The sequence below is a fragment of the Acanthaster planci genome, linkage group LG17 (assembly GCF_054643075.1).
Source record: "Acanthaster planci isolate LZ-2023a linkage group LG17, COTS_SCS, whole genome shotgun sequence".
In the NCBI taxonomy this organism is placed as follows: domain Eukaryota; kingdom Metazoa; phylum Echinodermata; class Asteroidea; order Valvatida; family Acanthasteridae; genus Acanthaster; species Acanthaster planci.
In genome coordinates this window covers 3,333,340-3,349,470 of record NC_141793.1, presented here as the reverse complement: position 1 = coordinate 3,349,470, position 16,131 = coordinate 3,333,340, and the positions used below count along the sequence as shown (strand labels likewise).

Sequence of the window (16,131 nt, the reverse complement as noted above, 5' to 3'; positions counted from 1 at the left end):
TGATACGACCTGAACATTATATAATTTTCCTAATATATTTCGAACTGAATCTGAAAGATGATGAAAATATTCCCAGTAGTTTTTGTGTAATCAAGCTGCTGTTTTAGAATTCTAAATGATCGTGTACAATTGTAACTATTCCTACACCATTTTTATTGCTCCATAGAACAAAGTAAGATAAGATTTCAAAATTTACTGCATAATTCCAGATGCTTCAGAAGTGAACAGACTGATTCAATGAAACTAATTTAAAAACATTTGCATGTAATCCCCCAAATGTGCTTTTTTAGTTTTTCATGTTTTTCGAAAAGGTAACGTTTATAAAGAGTTATTCTGGTTATGACACCGATAGTTGGAAAGCGATTTAATTGTCAGCACAGCTTTGTCCCTTTTGAGCAAAATCTTTTCATGCATTCGGCGCAACATGTCTTTGCAACTTCAATATCGTAACTCTACCTATCGGCGAACATTCTTAAAACTGTCACAAAATTTATATCCATCTTTATATTTCACTGCTTTTCTCATCCAATGCAAACCATTCACATCTTATGTGCTAAAAGCCAGTGTCGGTATTCTTAAGAGGAATCGAAGTGAAAGGGCTTGGGTTGAAGGTTTCTCAGGCTTACATAAGCTTTCAAGGAAACGAACAGTTGTTTTCGTTAAAAAATGACTTTTTGACTGAGGTGCAGAAAAATCATTCATTATGACCACACTTAGACAAGTCTTGCCTTTAGATGACGCGTACAATCCGATTTTAAAAAGATACTTGTTTGCACCTGAACCAAAATTTGTGGTTGGAGGTCCACTGTGATTCACAACTGATTCCAAGTGAATTTAGGATTGTAATTATGAAACAGGTGAAAAGGTGGGATCTTCTAACCTTAGAATTTGTTGTTTCGATAAAATACTTCTTTTTTTTTTAAACATTAGTGATACTTCGAGATTCACATTTCTCCCGTGATGTTTACAGAGAAAAATCTAGGTTTATACAGGGGAAATGCTGTGGGTTGTTCCTTGGGTCCACGGTAGAAAATGGAACTTTATTTTGCCAATTAGAATATATAGGTTCTTGGGTAGAGTAGACAGGATGCGGTATACAATAATGAGAGTTCTGATTGAACAGCAATGTTTTCGGATGAAGGCACAGCTAATTTTTACGCTAGTGATTGCAACTATGACTTTATTCAAAGGCAGAATTCAATTACAAGTACAGAGTAAGTACATGTACTTCTTTGCTGCTAAAATTCTACATCAAGCTTGTTGAGCAAGCCGAAGCAGGTCCGGGTCCGGATAAAGGATTGAGGAAAATGAAGGAGTGATGAGAATGTTCGAAGAGGAAAAATTAAGAACGGAGTGGAAAAGTAGAGGCTTAACAAGGAACAAAAATGGACAGTGTTACCATTAACATCACTATTCTATCACTGCAAACAGTGACCTTTACCGGTGTTCCATTCTCACCTCGTGTCATTCCTTCTCCGAGGCATCCATCACTCTTCATTAAACATCCAACTCATTACCTGTCACCACTCATACACACCCTTTACTCACCCCTAATCAGATCTCACCACTTCCGGTGTCTTCATCATCTGTTATTAGTTCTTTCTCTTCTCTATTATATCTCTTACTCATCCATGGCAACCATCCATAGCATCTGCCATCCATTATAGTTCCTTCATCCATAATCCTCTCTAATACGTGCAACTTGTTCTCACCCGAATAATCAATTATTATTTCATCCATCCGTTATCATCCCTTGTCGCCCATCATCGCTTATCATTGACTATCATTCTTTCGTTTTATCATTCTTTACCACCAGTAATCATTCGCTGTCATTCTGAAGCTGATTATTCTTCACACCACCTGACCATCCATTATCACCTGACCATCCATTGTCACCTGATCATCCATTATCACCTGACCATCCATTATCACCTGACCATCCATTGTCACCTGATCATCCATTATCAGCCCGATCACCCATTAGCCTGACCATCCCTTGTCACTCCCAATAATCCATCATCACTCTAATCTTTGTAATCATCCTGTGTGGCCTCAGATCATCCATTATCATTCCAATACATGTAATCCATTATCACCTTGATAATCCATAATCAGCTCGATCATCCACTACTGCCTGGTCATCCATTAATACCTCATATTATCAAACATAATCCCTTCTCGTCCGTTGTCACCTCTGATCGTTCATTATCATCCATGCTCATCAACAGTCATTCCTGAGCGCAAAATCACAATATATGACCATCCATTATCACTCCCGATCATTCATTTTCACCCAATACCTGTAATCCATTTTCATTCCGATCATCCATTATAACCCCTATTATCCAGTATCCCCCACCAGTCATCCATTATCATTCTGATCATCCATTATCACCTTGATCATCCATATTACTCCCAATCATGTGCGCATATCTCAACCATACACTAACACTCAAACTATCCATTATCACTCCCGATCATTCATTTTCACCCAATACCTGTAATCCATTTTCATTCCGATCATCCATTATAACCCCTATTATCCATTATCCCCCACCAGTCATCCATTATCATTCTAATCATCCATTATCACCTTGATCATCCATATTACTCCCAATCATGCGCGCATATCTCAACCATACACTAACACTCAAACTATCCATTACCATCCCTGATCATCCTGCATTTCATTCAAGAGAATTCACCGTTTTCCTTAAAGTATTTATCCATCGGCAATCTGTCACATGAATTATCGTCACCATCACCACATCACCCATCAGTTTCATCCCTGTCTAAAATAAAATGAGACTGGTAGACTGAATAACAGACAAACAAGTAGAATTTGAAAAAGAAGAACTGACAAGAAAGCAATGGGTGATTCGGAACCCACTTACGATTAGCGATAGACTTCGTGGACCCGGGAGGGTAATTAAATACAAAGAAAACGAGGGAAAGGCAGAAAATGGAAGATAAAGTTGAGAGAAAGAAAGGACGCAAGAGGAGAAGGAAAGATTGAATTTCCAAAAATTTCAAAATGTTATGAGCTACCATTTCGTGCACATAAAAAGTTTTTGAAGCTGTACAGCACTTGGCTGGGGAGAAAGTGGAAAACGGTCTTAAAAACCGCGTTGAGGGATGTTTGAGCTTGCAGAAACTTTTCAAAGAAATCATTGGCATTATATTGAAGTAAATGTGTTCCAAAAGTCATGTCTGGAATTCCAAGCCCTTTCGCCTCGAACAAAAAAACATGAATGGCATCTTTCGTTTGTCGAAAGCTGCACAGCCATTTACGGAGGACGACAACCGCTGGCATTGAGACCATCTTCTTTGTCTTTCTCTTACACTGGCTCAAAAGATTCTTCATCTGACATTCCAGTCTCTTCCGGAGATGCACAACATCTGAATAAGGAAAAAGAACACACATTGTTCTAGACTTAAACCATTTGCCGGTATCAGAGCAGAACAAAGGGCATGCTGCGTTTCAATCGATTCGACCACGTGACAGAATTTGCAGTATGGTGGCTGCAAACGGGTTGTATTCGCTACTTGTTCAGAGGTGACACTGTACGAGTCAGAAGAGGTTGTTGAGGAGCCGGGCCAAAGTGGTGGTTGGGTCTTCAAGGAAACCAGTTTGTCGTTGGATGTCTTCCAAACCGATGGCACGGAGTATCAGTAAACTGGCAAAAAGCAAGCAGCTCAGAGTTTCTCGACACTAGGAAAAACAGTCACAAGGTACGCTTCAGGAAAGACAGGTTATTGTTGGGATTGTTGGCACATGTAGTTACCTGTTGTGTTCCCTAGGTTTAGGCATGATGCGTGACATCACAGCCGCCCTTATGTGCACCAAATTTGGCGTTGGTTTGGAGAGGACTTAAGCCAAGAGTGAAGATCACTTGTCGCTGTTGACTAATACCGTGCGACGGCTACCTGGTCAAGCAAATACGTAAGAAAGGAAATAAATATTTAATGTCTTTGCCTTGAAAACCCTTGCAGGATTACAGACATACGGCATAAGGTTAACACATTAAAAGCAATGCTTCCATATTTGAAATCAAGTGATGTGACAATTACACTTAATGTTGGGCGCGATTGGTCGATTCTACATGAAATCCCCAACTTTACTTCCCTTTTTGGAACCCTTCTTTCACAACCGTAAATAAAAAAGAAAGGGCGATTGGCGGATGGTGGAATTATTAAACGACATACCAATGCGCAAAGATCGACCGATCGCGCCCAACCTTATGCAGTACAAGTATATTAAGTTTTTAAGTTCTTTTTATTCAAAACCTTGGTCAGACCTCTCCGTCGTTATGTTGGCTGTGGGCCAAAGAGTCGAGCCTCTGTCACAAATACGATTTGAATTTGACAGTGCAAACACAATACCGGTAGATACTAGGCAGCTATGTGTTACAATGATCGAACTTGCCTCATTTATAATCTGCTCGCTCCAATGTTTATCCATCATCCGGTCTCTGTGCGTGCTTTCCACCGATGTGTCCTTTTCTCAATTTTATTTTTTTTTTAGGAAATAGATTGTTTTGCTCTTCTGGTGATATGGATTGAATTTTAAACTGTATTGAAAGCAGTTAGGTCATTTTGGTGGCTGGGAAGCAGGTTTACAAAGTTTTCCCTTATCTTGGTTGTCACTATTTTGACTGCAGTGCTATAATTCTGGCTTGTTTTCCTCATTTTTTTGGGGGGGGATGCATGGAAATGTCATCCCGTAACCTTCCTTCCCTATATGTCTCTATTGAAACAAATTTTAAAAATAGAAGTCATATTCGCCCCGACACGTCGACTCGGGACGTTCCTCGGGAGAGGAAACCCTAGAGGCACGGGGGGAAGTCGTGTCCTGGGGTTCTGCTTCAGCCTGCTCTTCCACTGGAGACACGCAGACCTTGAAAAAAAAAGGATGATATGACATGTCTATTTTGAATATTTACTCGCTGTTTGCAACCCCTTTTGTAAGTGTTGACACCAGATGGAGATAATTAAGGACGTCTTTCAGGCTTGGTTTGAGCAAATTCGCTGGGCAAACATTCCCAAGTTGGCTCAGATACTGTAAAATTGACGTGAGTGATGTTTCTGTATAGAAAGCCTTCTTTTTTTATATCGTCCAATGGGTACTTCAACGCTTTGGCATTGGCTAGAGTTGAAATCCATACGTCTGTCGACAGAGGAGACGGAAAGTTTGAATGTGCTAATGTGTGGTGGTCCTTTTCCGAGTCCATCAAAGATCAAATTGAGAAGCGGTACGACATGAATCGGGCTTGAAAAAATCAGACGATATTTTCGGAGTACAAGTGCTTTCTACAGCATCTGAGTGTTTGTGTAAAATTGTATGGCGGAAGTGGCCAAGTGAAAATCGCCAATCACTGCAAATCCGTATCATCTGTTTGCCCAAACACTATCCCTTCTCTTTTAAGAAACTCGGCCAACACCAGCCAGGTACCTGGGCCAGATGGCCACAATCTGGTATATCAGCTAAGTTAGGAACAATTAAGGGAACCTAGCTACAACACTAAAGTCTTGACGCATACCTTGTGCAGTCTTCGGCCGAACTTGGTGAGGGGACGACTTTGTTCATGTTGCATGAACGCATCCAGGCAAGACTGGACGGCGGATGGCTTCCTCGTCGTATCCCTAGCTTTGCTGTCATGGTGACAGACAGAACTCAGATGAGTCTCCTGTGAAATGACAGAAATACAAAGTAGGTAATGCCAGGTGGCCCTCCCTCACCTTCATTCCTGATTTTTCTGCAGGAATGTATTTCAGTGTCTGCATGTATTACGCATGTTGATATTTCAATATATGCCCTGTTTTAGTACCTGCCTAAAACATGAGCTTCAAAATATGGTTTTCCTTCATCTTGCTTTGGAAATAAAACTTGAATGAAATTGGAACCTTTGATACAAATCTAAATCATCGCATGTAACAATATCAATGCTAACAGATCAAGTCGGGCCCATTTTTAGATTTTTAGGAAAGGTTAAAGGAGTAACTTTTTTTGTTGATTTTTTTGTGGTTGGTGAACTAAACGTCCGTCAAAGTAATATGAATTTTCAAAGATACTCTCTGATTTAAGGGAATGAAAAAAATCACTCTAAAAAGAGAAATTGCATTTAAAAACCACTGATAAAGAGTGAAAACCACTCCAAAATAAAAGAGTGAAATTTATACTCTCTCAAAGAGCAATGTAAGAGACAACTCGTAAAAGAGTTTTCACTTATATGGCTCCTCGTGTTAAGCGGTTCTTGTTTTGTTTGAGTGGTTTTCACTCTTGTGGGGTGGTTTTGTAAGGGACTCACTGTTTTGGAGAGTGAGAGTTTCAGTCTTACATTTAGAGAGTACAATTTCGTATCTACACTCTGGAATTCAGCGTTTTGCAAAAGTTCAGTTCATCCTTGAGTAAATGGGGAAAAGGTTTTCCACTTACCAGGTGCTGTCTCTGAGCTCTTCTGACGTCATCCTGCAGTTGTTTGTCCTTGAAGTTGTTCTCCAGGACGGCGCGACTGAGGCATGACGGGAGCGGCCTAGTCGCATTCTTACCGTAGAGGGCAAGCTCCATTTGGATGCCTCCTCGTGATGGGGGGCGCTCTCTCCAGGCTCTCTGGATCGGCAGGCGTGTAGGGAGGGGACTTGCCGAGCGACTGGCAAAATACTGAACGGCGGTCACTGTCAACAGATGTGTTGAATAATCAATCTGGGTTTCCTCCTGTGGCGTTTGCGTTGCGCAAATATTTAACTTTTTTGTGAAGGGCTATAGGCCTATCTAGTTGTTTTGGAAATTTTTAATATATTAGTTTCTTAAAATTATTCGAAACAATTACAGTTGTACATTAGCATACATTTCGAAAGGTAATTAAATTCAGCGCTGCCTTCAGATTTAATGAATTTTACCGTAATTTACCCAGTACAAATTTTGACAAAAGGCTCACTACCGAGAAGTGCATGAGCACCCTTGATGTGTATGATTACTGAGTGAAGAAAAAAAAAGACAAGTTATTCTTTTACTTCCTGTGTGTACACAGGTGTCTTTCCTTACACGGTATTTCTATAAATTCATGTAGGTGCTGCAGTACTACAAATTACATGCATTATGAACTGACTAAACGTGTAAAATCAACTCACTAAAAAGGCAGGTGAAACTTGGAAATATATCATGGCGTATTGTTCATGAAAAAAATGGATATTATCCCGCAAGTGAAATACAGGTCGACCGAAGCTTGGATTTCTAAAGAGTCAGCAATGTGCCGATATTCCTGCAAGTTGAATCCAACAATAATTAGGGGCAGAAAACGAATTATTTGCTTTCGGGGCTGTTGAGAAAACAGTGTATTTTGCCCAAAATGTTTCAGAAATGACTGCAATTTGTTATCTAGATGGAGCAGGTGGGCTATCAACAAAACTGATCAGTTCAAAAAGGAAAGATGAAAACCAAAACAAACAGAATAAGTAAAAGTGAACCACTAAAAGTGAACCAGCTTCACAGCTTCATGAACCGGAGTGGCGACAAAACCACGGGCACGAAAATACCGCACATTTTATCAGTTTTGGGCGCTTGACTTACTCTCTTCCGCCTCTTCTTCCAGGTCAATAACCTCAACATCCTTGCCTTCTTTGTTTGGCCGTGGTAGGTCCCAAGAGGAGGAGGACTCGGGCCTGTATTTTGGGGAAGCCATGGCGGGGTCTACGATATCGACAACGTCATCATCATCCGGGATATCCAGGGGCTCGCTGGTTGGTTTGTTGAAGTCGGTCCTTCACGCAAATTCGGTAAAGTATTGAACATTTTCTTTGATACACTTTTGGCACGATATCATTCTGAAATTTTCCCTCGAAGTTGGGCATTCGAGAAATAAAACAAGACTGGTTGGTAGTGCAAGATATTTCGAAGTATTAACATTTGCCATCGCTTTGTTGTAACCAACATGTCAGCTACAGTGTTGCTCACACAGTTTCTCCTCAACCGTCACCTATGCCATTCTGTACATACACATTATGTGCTGCACTGTAAAAACAAAGTGTGTAATAAATGCCCAACTGAAGGTAGAAGATTGGTAACGTCACATATACCATGCTGTAGGCCTACACATTATGTGCTGCCCTGTAAAACAATTCTTATAAAATACCTGACAGGTATGCCCAACTGGTAGAAGATCGCTAACAAAACGACAGTAGATAATTTTATCATTGCGAGCTCTATTTGTTTCATACAAAGTCACACACTGCTAAAAGCTTTGGGGCTTTCGCGGGTAATGTGTTGTTCCATACAGGGTTTGAAATATTGTTTTCTTAGGTTCTTTTCTTCTACCCATTCTGCGCTTTTATTTCTTGTATTCCTCTGTTCCCTTCTGTGTCCTATAACGTGCGTCACCCCAAGTCGTATGGAAGTTGATGTTTTCTGGAGGATTTAACCGATTTTCTCTGAGAAAGATTTCGACCCCTACCTCTCGGCCGGCTCTTCCGGGTGGGGATTGACTCCGATAGGCACCACCCTGTTGGAGACACCACACATCGGTAACACGACCCTGCCAAAGACCCTCCGCCACCCTTTGCAGGGGGGCCTGCTGCCCACCCAGGCCTGCTGGCAAGGTCCCAAGGGCTCTAGACCAATTGTAGAATTCGTACAACCCATGTATGGATGCAAAAATCAAAGTTTTCTTCTCACAAAAACGTTCGCAAAGTACTCTCAGTGTTCACGATTTCGATCGCTGACGGTTTCTGCTGGTTTCTTAGGTTTTCTGTCAACAATATCTTTTTAATATTCACACAATGACGTCACAGTAGTTACTACGTGCGTCCCTTTTTCAATTGTTAGTTCTGAAAAATTGTTACTTCAGGATGGAAGTTATTTAAGGGGTGGTATTAACGCTAACCAAAATGTCGCTGTCTTTCACTTTCAGATCATCAATAAAATTAGGATGTAATTGTAACTAGACTCATGCTTATAGAATGTAGAGGGTAAAATATCTTCGGTTCATTCGGCAAGATTGCAGTGCCATTCTAATGAGGAGGCTACTTTTTCTCCCAACTCATGACAAGTGCGTACCTAGGGAATAGTTAAGCGTAGTGAACGTCATAATGGCAATGTGTGCGTTCGTTTCAAATTGCACGCGCCATCGATCTGACGTTAGATCCCACAATCCGACAGGAAAATGCACATCAGTTGCAAACGATTTTATTCAATCAAAACACTGGGAAACTATCACCAGAGATATCTGGCGGGAATAACCAACTGGTTTGAACTATTTCCCCTTGCGATTATAATCCTGTTTTCATGTGCCTGTTGCATGCACCTCTAATGTTTTAATTTGAGTGCAGAAAAGACGTGTAAATTCTGAAAAATTCAAGGAAAATGTCTCTTTACCTTCCTACGGATGGACGAACCGTCCAAACTCACGAGGAACAGGAGAGGACTAATGTAATGAAGTACATTGTATTACTAATTGCAAAACGTATGAAGAAAGTAAAACCGACCGCGCTTCATTAAAAGCGAGCCTCGTGTCACGGTTTAAATCTAACTGCCTCGCCAAAAGCTCTGAAACACGTATTAAGAAATCGTCTGTTAAATAAATCACATTAGGAGCTAATTTGAAGCGAGGGGCACTTTAATTATTGAGGGCTTGGGGAATGTTTTGCCTCTCGGAAAGCTCGTCGGCCTGGTCAGATCAATTAGGCCTACCCCTCCCTTAAATTGGGCAAGATGGACGAGGGAATTTAGGCAAGAACTGAAGATCCATTCACTTTCACTTCGCTTCTTAGCTATCCTTCCGCCTTGGTAAAAGTTCTCCTCCATCCCTTGTCCGCTTAGGTTTTGATCAACCTTGACTTTCCCTGACCACAGCGAAGAGTCTTGCCTCCCTTTAGAAATCTCGACTGAACTTAAAGCAACGTTCAAATACGTCTCTGTATCTTCACTGAAAGACAGTAACATTCCTCATGCTCCTTCTTTTGCTGCTGCCGAAAGACGTATTTTCTGAGAAAAAAAAAAGAACAGGCTTGGGTAGTCTTTCCTTAAACCTCACCTAATTGCTCAAATTTTCCACCTCACCATTTTCTTTACCTATGGTACCATATGTTTATTGCCAATGTTTTGTGTTTTGTTGGCTTGCCGGACACGAATAGTTGGCAGTTGTGCGGGTGCTTCATCGGTGGGATGGTGTAAAATTTCGCACGGTCGCCTCTAGCTCTAGCGCGTAAAGGATACAGCATTCTCTGCCAGTTCACTAAGATGGAAAATTGCCCACGAAAATGTGAAACCCGCAAAGTGCAGATTTAAGCAATTATTTCACGGGCTGTACAGACTTTTAGTTTATTGTGGCAGGATCGATTAAGTGGCCGTATTGAAAGAGAGATCTCCTGCTACTTTATAGGCCTATTGACACTACCATTTATCGCCGGGGGTGGTGAATTGAGTGTTGAGGGATGTGTAAATGTGCTCCGACTCTTCCATATAAGGTACTGTGACAATGAGACGGACCTCATAAAAAATCCCATCACAACAGTAGTCCCTTTGACTTGTAACAGGAGAAAGATGTCATTGCCTTGACGGCATATTCGAAGCCCATCATTGTACAAATCCCTTTCAAAGATGCAGTTGACTGAGCATGCTTTTACCAGATTTCGGAATCACTCAAATGTATCTGCTCTTTCTCTGCAATATAAAAATCTCAAAATTTGAAAATATTGTGATTCCTTTAGTAGGTCGCTTGGAAATTGATGCTTTTAGTCGCATTTGTGAGGGTTTGTGCGATACGACGGATCGGAAATTCCCCATCCATTAGCATAATCTGAATTGATTTCCTGTAAATCGATGGAGCCTTAAGTACATGACATATACATGTCGGTGATAAAAATCATGTCACTAAGGTTTAATTTCGAGGAAAATGACCGGTCGACACTGGAAATTTGGAACTGGGCCTCGGCCCTGGATTTACGTTTAAAGTAAGGAGTCGCGCGCTAGCGAGCACCCAATTATCGTTGAGACTCAGTTTTCACTGTAAATTTAATTACACTTATAGTTGACTATGCACCACCCTCATGACCTCAAAACATGTACCGACGTGAGGCACTTTGTTTACTTTCGAAAACAAATGCCCAATTAGCTTCATGTTTATGTGTTCGAGGGCATTAATCAAACTTCAAAAAGCTTCATTAGCTGTGGAGCGTGAAGTGTGGTCGAGGGAAGTCTTTGATGTGAACTGCTCGTCTGATACGGAAAATATAAGTGGATTTGGATCTCTAGAATGAGACTGCTTCCCTCGTTTCTGATATAGCTAACACTGACTGTGCTTCTCAGAGGAAAGCCGGGGATTGCTATCACATTTACCTCTGAGAGCATGCTGCTTCGACAGGGAACAAGCTTGGATTCGGCGTGAACGCGTGCCGTGAACATCCGCGTTGTGTTCCGGACGGTGTCTGATACGTGGACTCCGTAATGTTTAAGTACCCCTCGACATTTCAACACCACAGCGCTCCCACTGTGCGCTGGGGCCCATGCGCTTGCAGGCCCTACACATGGTGCACATTCAGAGGAAAATGCACATGCACCATGCGCACATAAACACTCTGTGTTTATAACAATCTCATTTCCCGTTCTTGCTCTGAGCCAATGAAGCCTCTTGACATCAGTGCTGGCAAGCACGAGCAAGTCTGTGTTTTCGTCCCTCCAGTATGCCGTGTGTTGTGACGTAGGAAGTTTTTTGCTGGACTTGAGTGGTCTCCAGTCGATCATTTGAACTTAGATTTACCCTCGACCTTCCACGTCGTTGACTTTCAAGATGTGAGGATAGAAATTGGAGAGGTCCACTTGTCATGACTAGTCAATATAATCTTCACCAGATCCGGCTTTTTTTTCTGAGGACATTTGATTTCACCACTCGCCCGCTATTCATCACCTGCAAATAGTTCGCATAGAAATGCCATGCACACATGTGCCAATTGAGACAGAGCTAAACAATAATTACGGGGGATGCTCGTGTGAGGAATGCCCGCGCGCCACGGGCAGCCCCCGCCTTATGTAATTCTTGGATGAGCGCATGTGGTGTTCTGCGCGGCTCACATCGCCTGGGTCTGGGCCAAAATACCGGCAGGCAGAGCAACGTCCTGCGTTGCGAAAAAAAGCCAAACACATATCTTAAAACGGGGTTTGAGACTGATTCTTGGCGCGTGAAATTCAATTTTTCCCTGCAGTACCTCCAGTTAGGGCAATAAACCAGCCGATGACAGGAAACCTAACGGGATTTCATCTTGGCGATACTGTGCGCATCACTGTGGTTTAACAATATAACTCGCCGACACGGCTCAAGAAGAGAATTACTATAACCGACGTTCTCACTCTGAAGAATCCGCCTTAATCAATCTTTAATGAGCATACGCGGTGATTTGTGGATAAAATTGTCTCCGCAAGCTGGACCTACTGATACGGTTGGCCAGGATGGCCTAATTATCTAATGGCTTTACCACAATTAACGATTTTAGCTGATATGTTAGCTGGGCAGGAATGATCCCCGCAACCAGAGGTACAAGTATCTTCAATCAAATCAGTCGAATACAAGACAGGATGAAACCTTAAGAGGTAAGACAGATTTATCGAAAAGAGCAGTGAACTCGAAGTATGAAGCTGTATATACTTGATAAACATAAACGCAGTATACCTGTAACAAAAAAATAAACTCAGGTACAACGGCATATGGTGAGGTAATTAAAATTGGACCTCCGTATCAAAAGTAATTTTATAACGACCATCACCGTCGGTAAGAGTACGATCCACCCTTGTGAGGATGCGAGGACACCGCTACCAATTCCTCTGAGCAATCAACCGTGATGGGTGGGTAATTGAAGAAAATACTATCCAAGGCAGCTGGTACAGTCGCCAAAGCACCGGAGAGAGGGGCTCGAGTGACCCCTTCAATCGGTGGGAGGATTTAGCATAAGCGCCCCTCACATATTTCGGCAAGTGCACGCGGTCCTGTGGGCAATGTGAGACGTCAGGACAGCGTCAGCGACAGGACAGTTATATCTTACAGGAGGGTAATAGTACTTTTCTCCGAGTTTCTGTTTTTCTTTAAATGTGACGGTTCAACAGAATCAGAGATTGGCACCCAAAATATTGGTTTTTAAACCGGAAGATCAAAGAGATTCACTCGAAATTACTTTCTCTACCCGTCGAGTTCATTCATTGACAAAGCCTACAAGGACGAGCACCTGCCCTGCTTTCCACCAATCATGAAATACTGCACGTATGGTTGCTATTTCCAACTTAATTGTCAGCTCGTGTCACTATACGAGAGCGTGTTACCTTCCGGGCACAACAGTCTCGTGGCAGAATAGTCCATATTTGAAAACGAACTGAAGCACGTGGTATAGTAGACCCTGGAATCACCATAGAAAATGGTGACGAGCAAATGCTTGATTCATCTATCGCACCTTCAAACAGGAAATCGCCGTATGTTTACAACGGTGTTAATATATCCTCTGTCTTGTAACTTGTAATTCGTTCTCCTCACAGTGTAATGAATAACACCACTGATGTTTGTCGAGATGGTCGTTTGCATGTTCATTCCATTTGTGCAAAAAAGTGAGCATTGGTCCATGCAAAAAGGTCAGTAGTTTAATAGAAAAAGCCAGGACAGAATAAACATTTCCATTTACATAAAAACGAAAATCTTAAAGCCTTGTTGGCTGCCTTGGACAGCATTTCCAACATATCATTACGGTAGAGCTTTTGTTCAAGAAAAACCTCCACTAGTCAAGACTCCAGTTGTTTTCAGTTGAGGCTTCCACTTATAGTGTCCGTGGTCTTCTCTGTGTCCATCTTTGATTTGCCCTGTTCTCCTGCAAGGTTGCCTTTTCAGCCAAGCGTAGCTAAATTCCTCTTTGAGGTCTATACGACTGGAGGGCCACGTGAAACACTGCCTTGGTGCTTATTAATAGTTTAGTTTACTGATGTCTGACACTTCTTGCGCCATCTGGAAAAGTACCGCCGGCTGCTGACCGCTGCCATGATCGGATGGTCTGATTTAATCAAAGACGCTGGTATTTATCTAAGCTGGTTTCATCATCTGGGTTGTCAACGTCTTGGCCGGAATCTTTCGCCCCAGTAATCCCCCTCGCCGGAAACCTCGTGGGTTTTCGGGCTGTGACTTATATACATATATATTGGCTGGGAAATTTCAGTTAGTAGGCATCTGGTGTGTCGTGATTCAGAGATCATCATCTTGGTATAAGCAAGGAGCAATATTCACCCTAATGATGCTTGCTTACGCATTCTGGTTCGTTTTGTTGGTAGTACACCTTTCAAATTGTTACAGAATTTGAACCAATCTGGTTATCAGTTTGTAAAAATGCATGAAAGTCTAAATCCTGAATGCCTAAGTTCAACTGCTAAACACTGACCATGTTTACAATCTGCTAGCAAAAAGTGTTCAGGGAAGTTTTCAATAGTCGAATACATTCTTTTTAGTCCATCGTAAACAAAATCTACCCTATCTAGTTCCATGTGCCAGGCTTTGACAGTTGGTTTCATGGTTTACCAAGAGGGTCACTATTAAACGTCTGTGGGGAGTTCTGATGAATGTCCCAAACGCAGGCAAATGCTGGAGGCATCTGTTGGTGCGAAGTGCACGTGGGAATCATCATCCAGGAGCTCGAGGAGGCGTTCATGCATGTGAACCTATAGAGACCACGTTCTGTAGCGGCGGAAAGTGCATTTGCAACGGGATGTAGATAAGAGGTTAACCCGCTTTAACACGGGAAGCAACAAAAATGACCTAATGCAAACCAGATAATGGTAGTGGAAAACTAATATAGATGTTCGGTGCATCGGTTTTCCTCGAAGTCGTATTGGAGCTATACCAAATCAAACCACTACAAACCACCGAGAAATCTCCGCTCCAGCTAACTCAAAGTCCTTTCTTACCTACTTGTCACCATCTACAAGATCTCAAGGTTGTTGTTGCACCACCGTCTCTCTACCTTTCTGGAGGGTGTAGGAGAGACGAAGGTATTGGTGGAGCGAAGAAGCTTCTACCTGCGGAGAATCCACTGTGATTTCACGAAATTCTTTGCAATTCTGCTTTTGTTTTGTGCAGGAACTTCGTGTGAAATGTAAATGATAAGTATAGTTTATTAAAGTTACCAGTATTACCTATCCATATGACAAGAGATCTAGTAACAATAAATCGAATGTAAGTATGTGAGATCGGCATCCAACATTCTTGTTTGCTCACTCGTCTAGAACCAAGTATAGTTCAGATCAGGGAAACATACTGAAGGTAATTAGGGATCGAACACTGAAACTGAATCAAAAATAGTACTGCAGTATTCGTCCAAGGTTTAATGAAATTATATCAGAGGATGAAATACAGGCTTAGCTTCAACGGGGAATGCTTGACAAAGAGGTAATCGATGTGCCTTTGCTTATTTGTCTAGTGGCCAGTTTGTCTGCAGAGCCATTACATTATTTCTGCGCTGATGCAACCAATTGCTCATCCCTGTCACTGAAAAAAAGGGGAATGGTAACAACTGTGCATTCCTATTCATTTCGTTTGGATGCCTCTGAATGTGTAAACACGGCTTTTAGTGGAACGACCGCTGACGAGTAAGAGAGAGCGGAAAAAATGGATCCGTTTCCGGACTGCGGATATTTGAATGCTGTTTGAGGTCCTCAGGCAGACATGTGGCGCATGAATGCTTTTAAATCCGTCTGCCCGTGACATTTGATTATGGCGACATCAAAAATTACCCTGTTCCTGTACAGACCTCGTGTCTGGTAACATTGTGTCTTGGGGAGGCAGCTTTCAATAACTGGCAAACATGGCTTTGTACCCTATCTGTTAATCAGATGGTGCAATTTAATGCATCCTGTAATTCTGTACGTTCTTCATTAGGGCAGTACAATCTTTCTTCATACACCCCCCCCCTTCTATGTGAAGGCATCAGCTACTAAATTTCTGGAAAACACAAATTCGTACCAAGGAGTAATGGAAATTGTCGAAACAATCCATGTTCCTGTCACCGACAGACGACATTTGCCTTGTCCGCGTCCGTCTGCGTTGTCATCGTATTGAATTATCGAGGTCAATATTCCGTTAACCCGCGCGCTGGTGCACCTTATGTTCGTTCAGA

General features: G+C 42.0%; 2 protein-coding genes across 3 annotated transcripts in view; one reads left to right on the top strand and one right to left on the bottom strand.

The window, feature by feature from the left end:
• Positions 1-70: 70 nt before the first annotated feature.
• LOC110982576 (uncharacterized) lies at positions 71-8,762 on the bottom strand. Its single transcript, XM_022241085.2, has 6 exons — positions 8,451-8,762; positions 7,571-7,761; positions 6,437-6,675; positions 5,541-5,687; positions 3,786-4,897; positions 71-3,399 (listed from the first exon to the last, which is right to left on the bottom strand). The coding sequence occupies exons 1-5, from the start codon at positions 8,636-8,638 to the stop codon at positions 4,763-4,765; spliced, it is 900 nt and encodes a 299-aa protein (XP_022096777.2). The 5' UTR covers positions 8,639-8,762; the 3' UTR covers positions 71-3,399; positions 3,786-4,762.
• Positions 3,545-16,131, top strand: part of LOC110982575 (G protein-coupled receptor 54-like) — an 85,516-nt gene continuing 72,929 nt past the window's right edge. Inside the window, exons 1-2 of one of the 2 annotated variants that reach the window (XM_087147839.1) lie at positions 3,545-3,732; positions 7,638-7,776. The gene's annotated coding sequence lies outside the window, so the exon portion shown is untranslated. Of the gene's footprint in view, positions 3,733-7,635; positions 7,777-16,131 lie in introns of those variants that run through there. The other variant, XM_022241084.2, reaches the window with a different exon arrangement.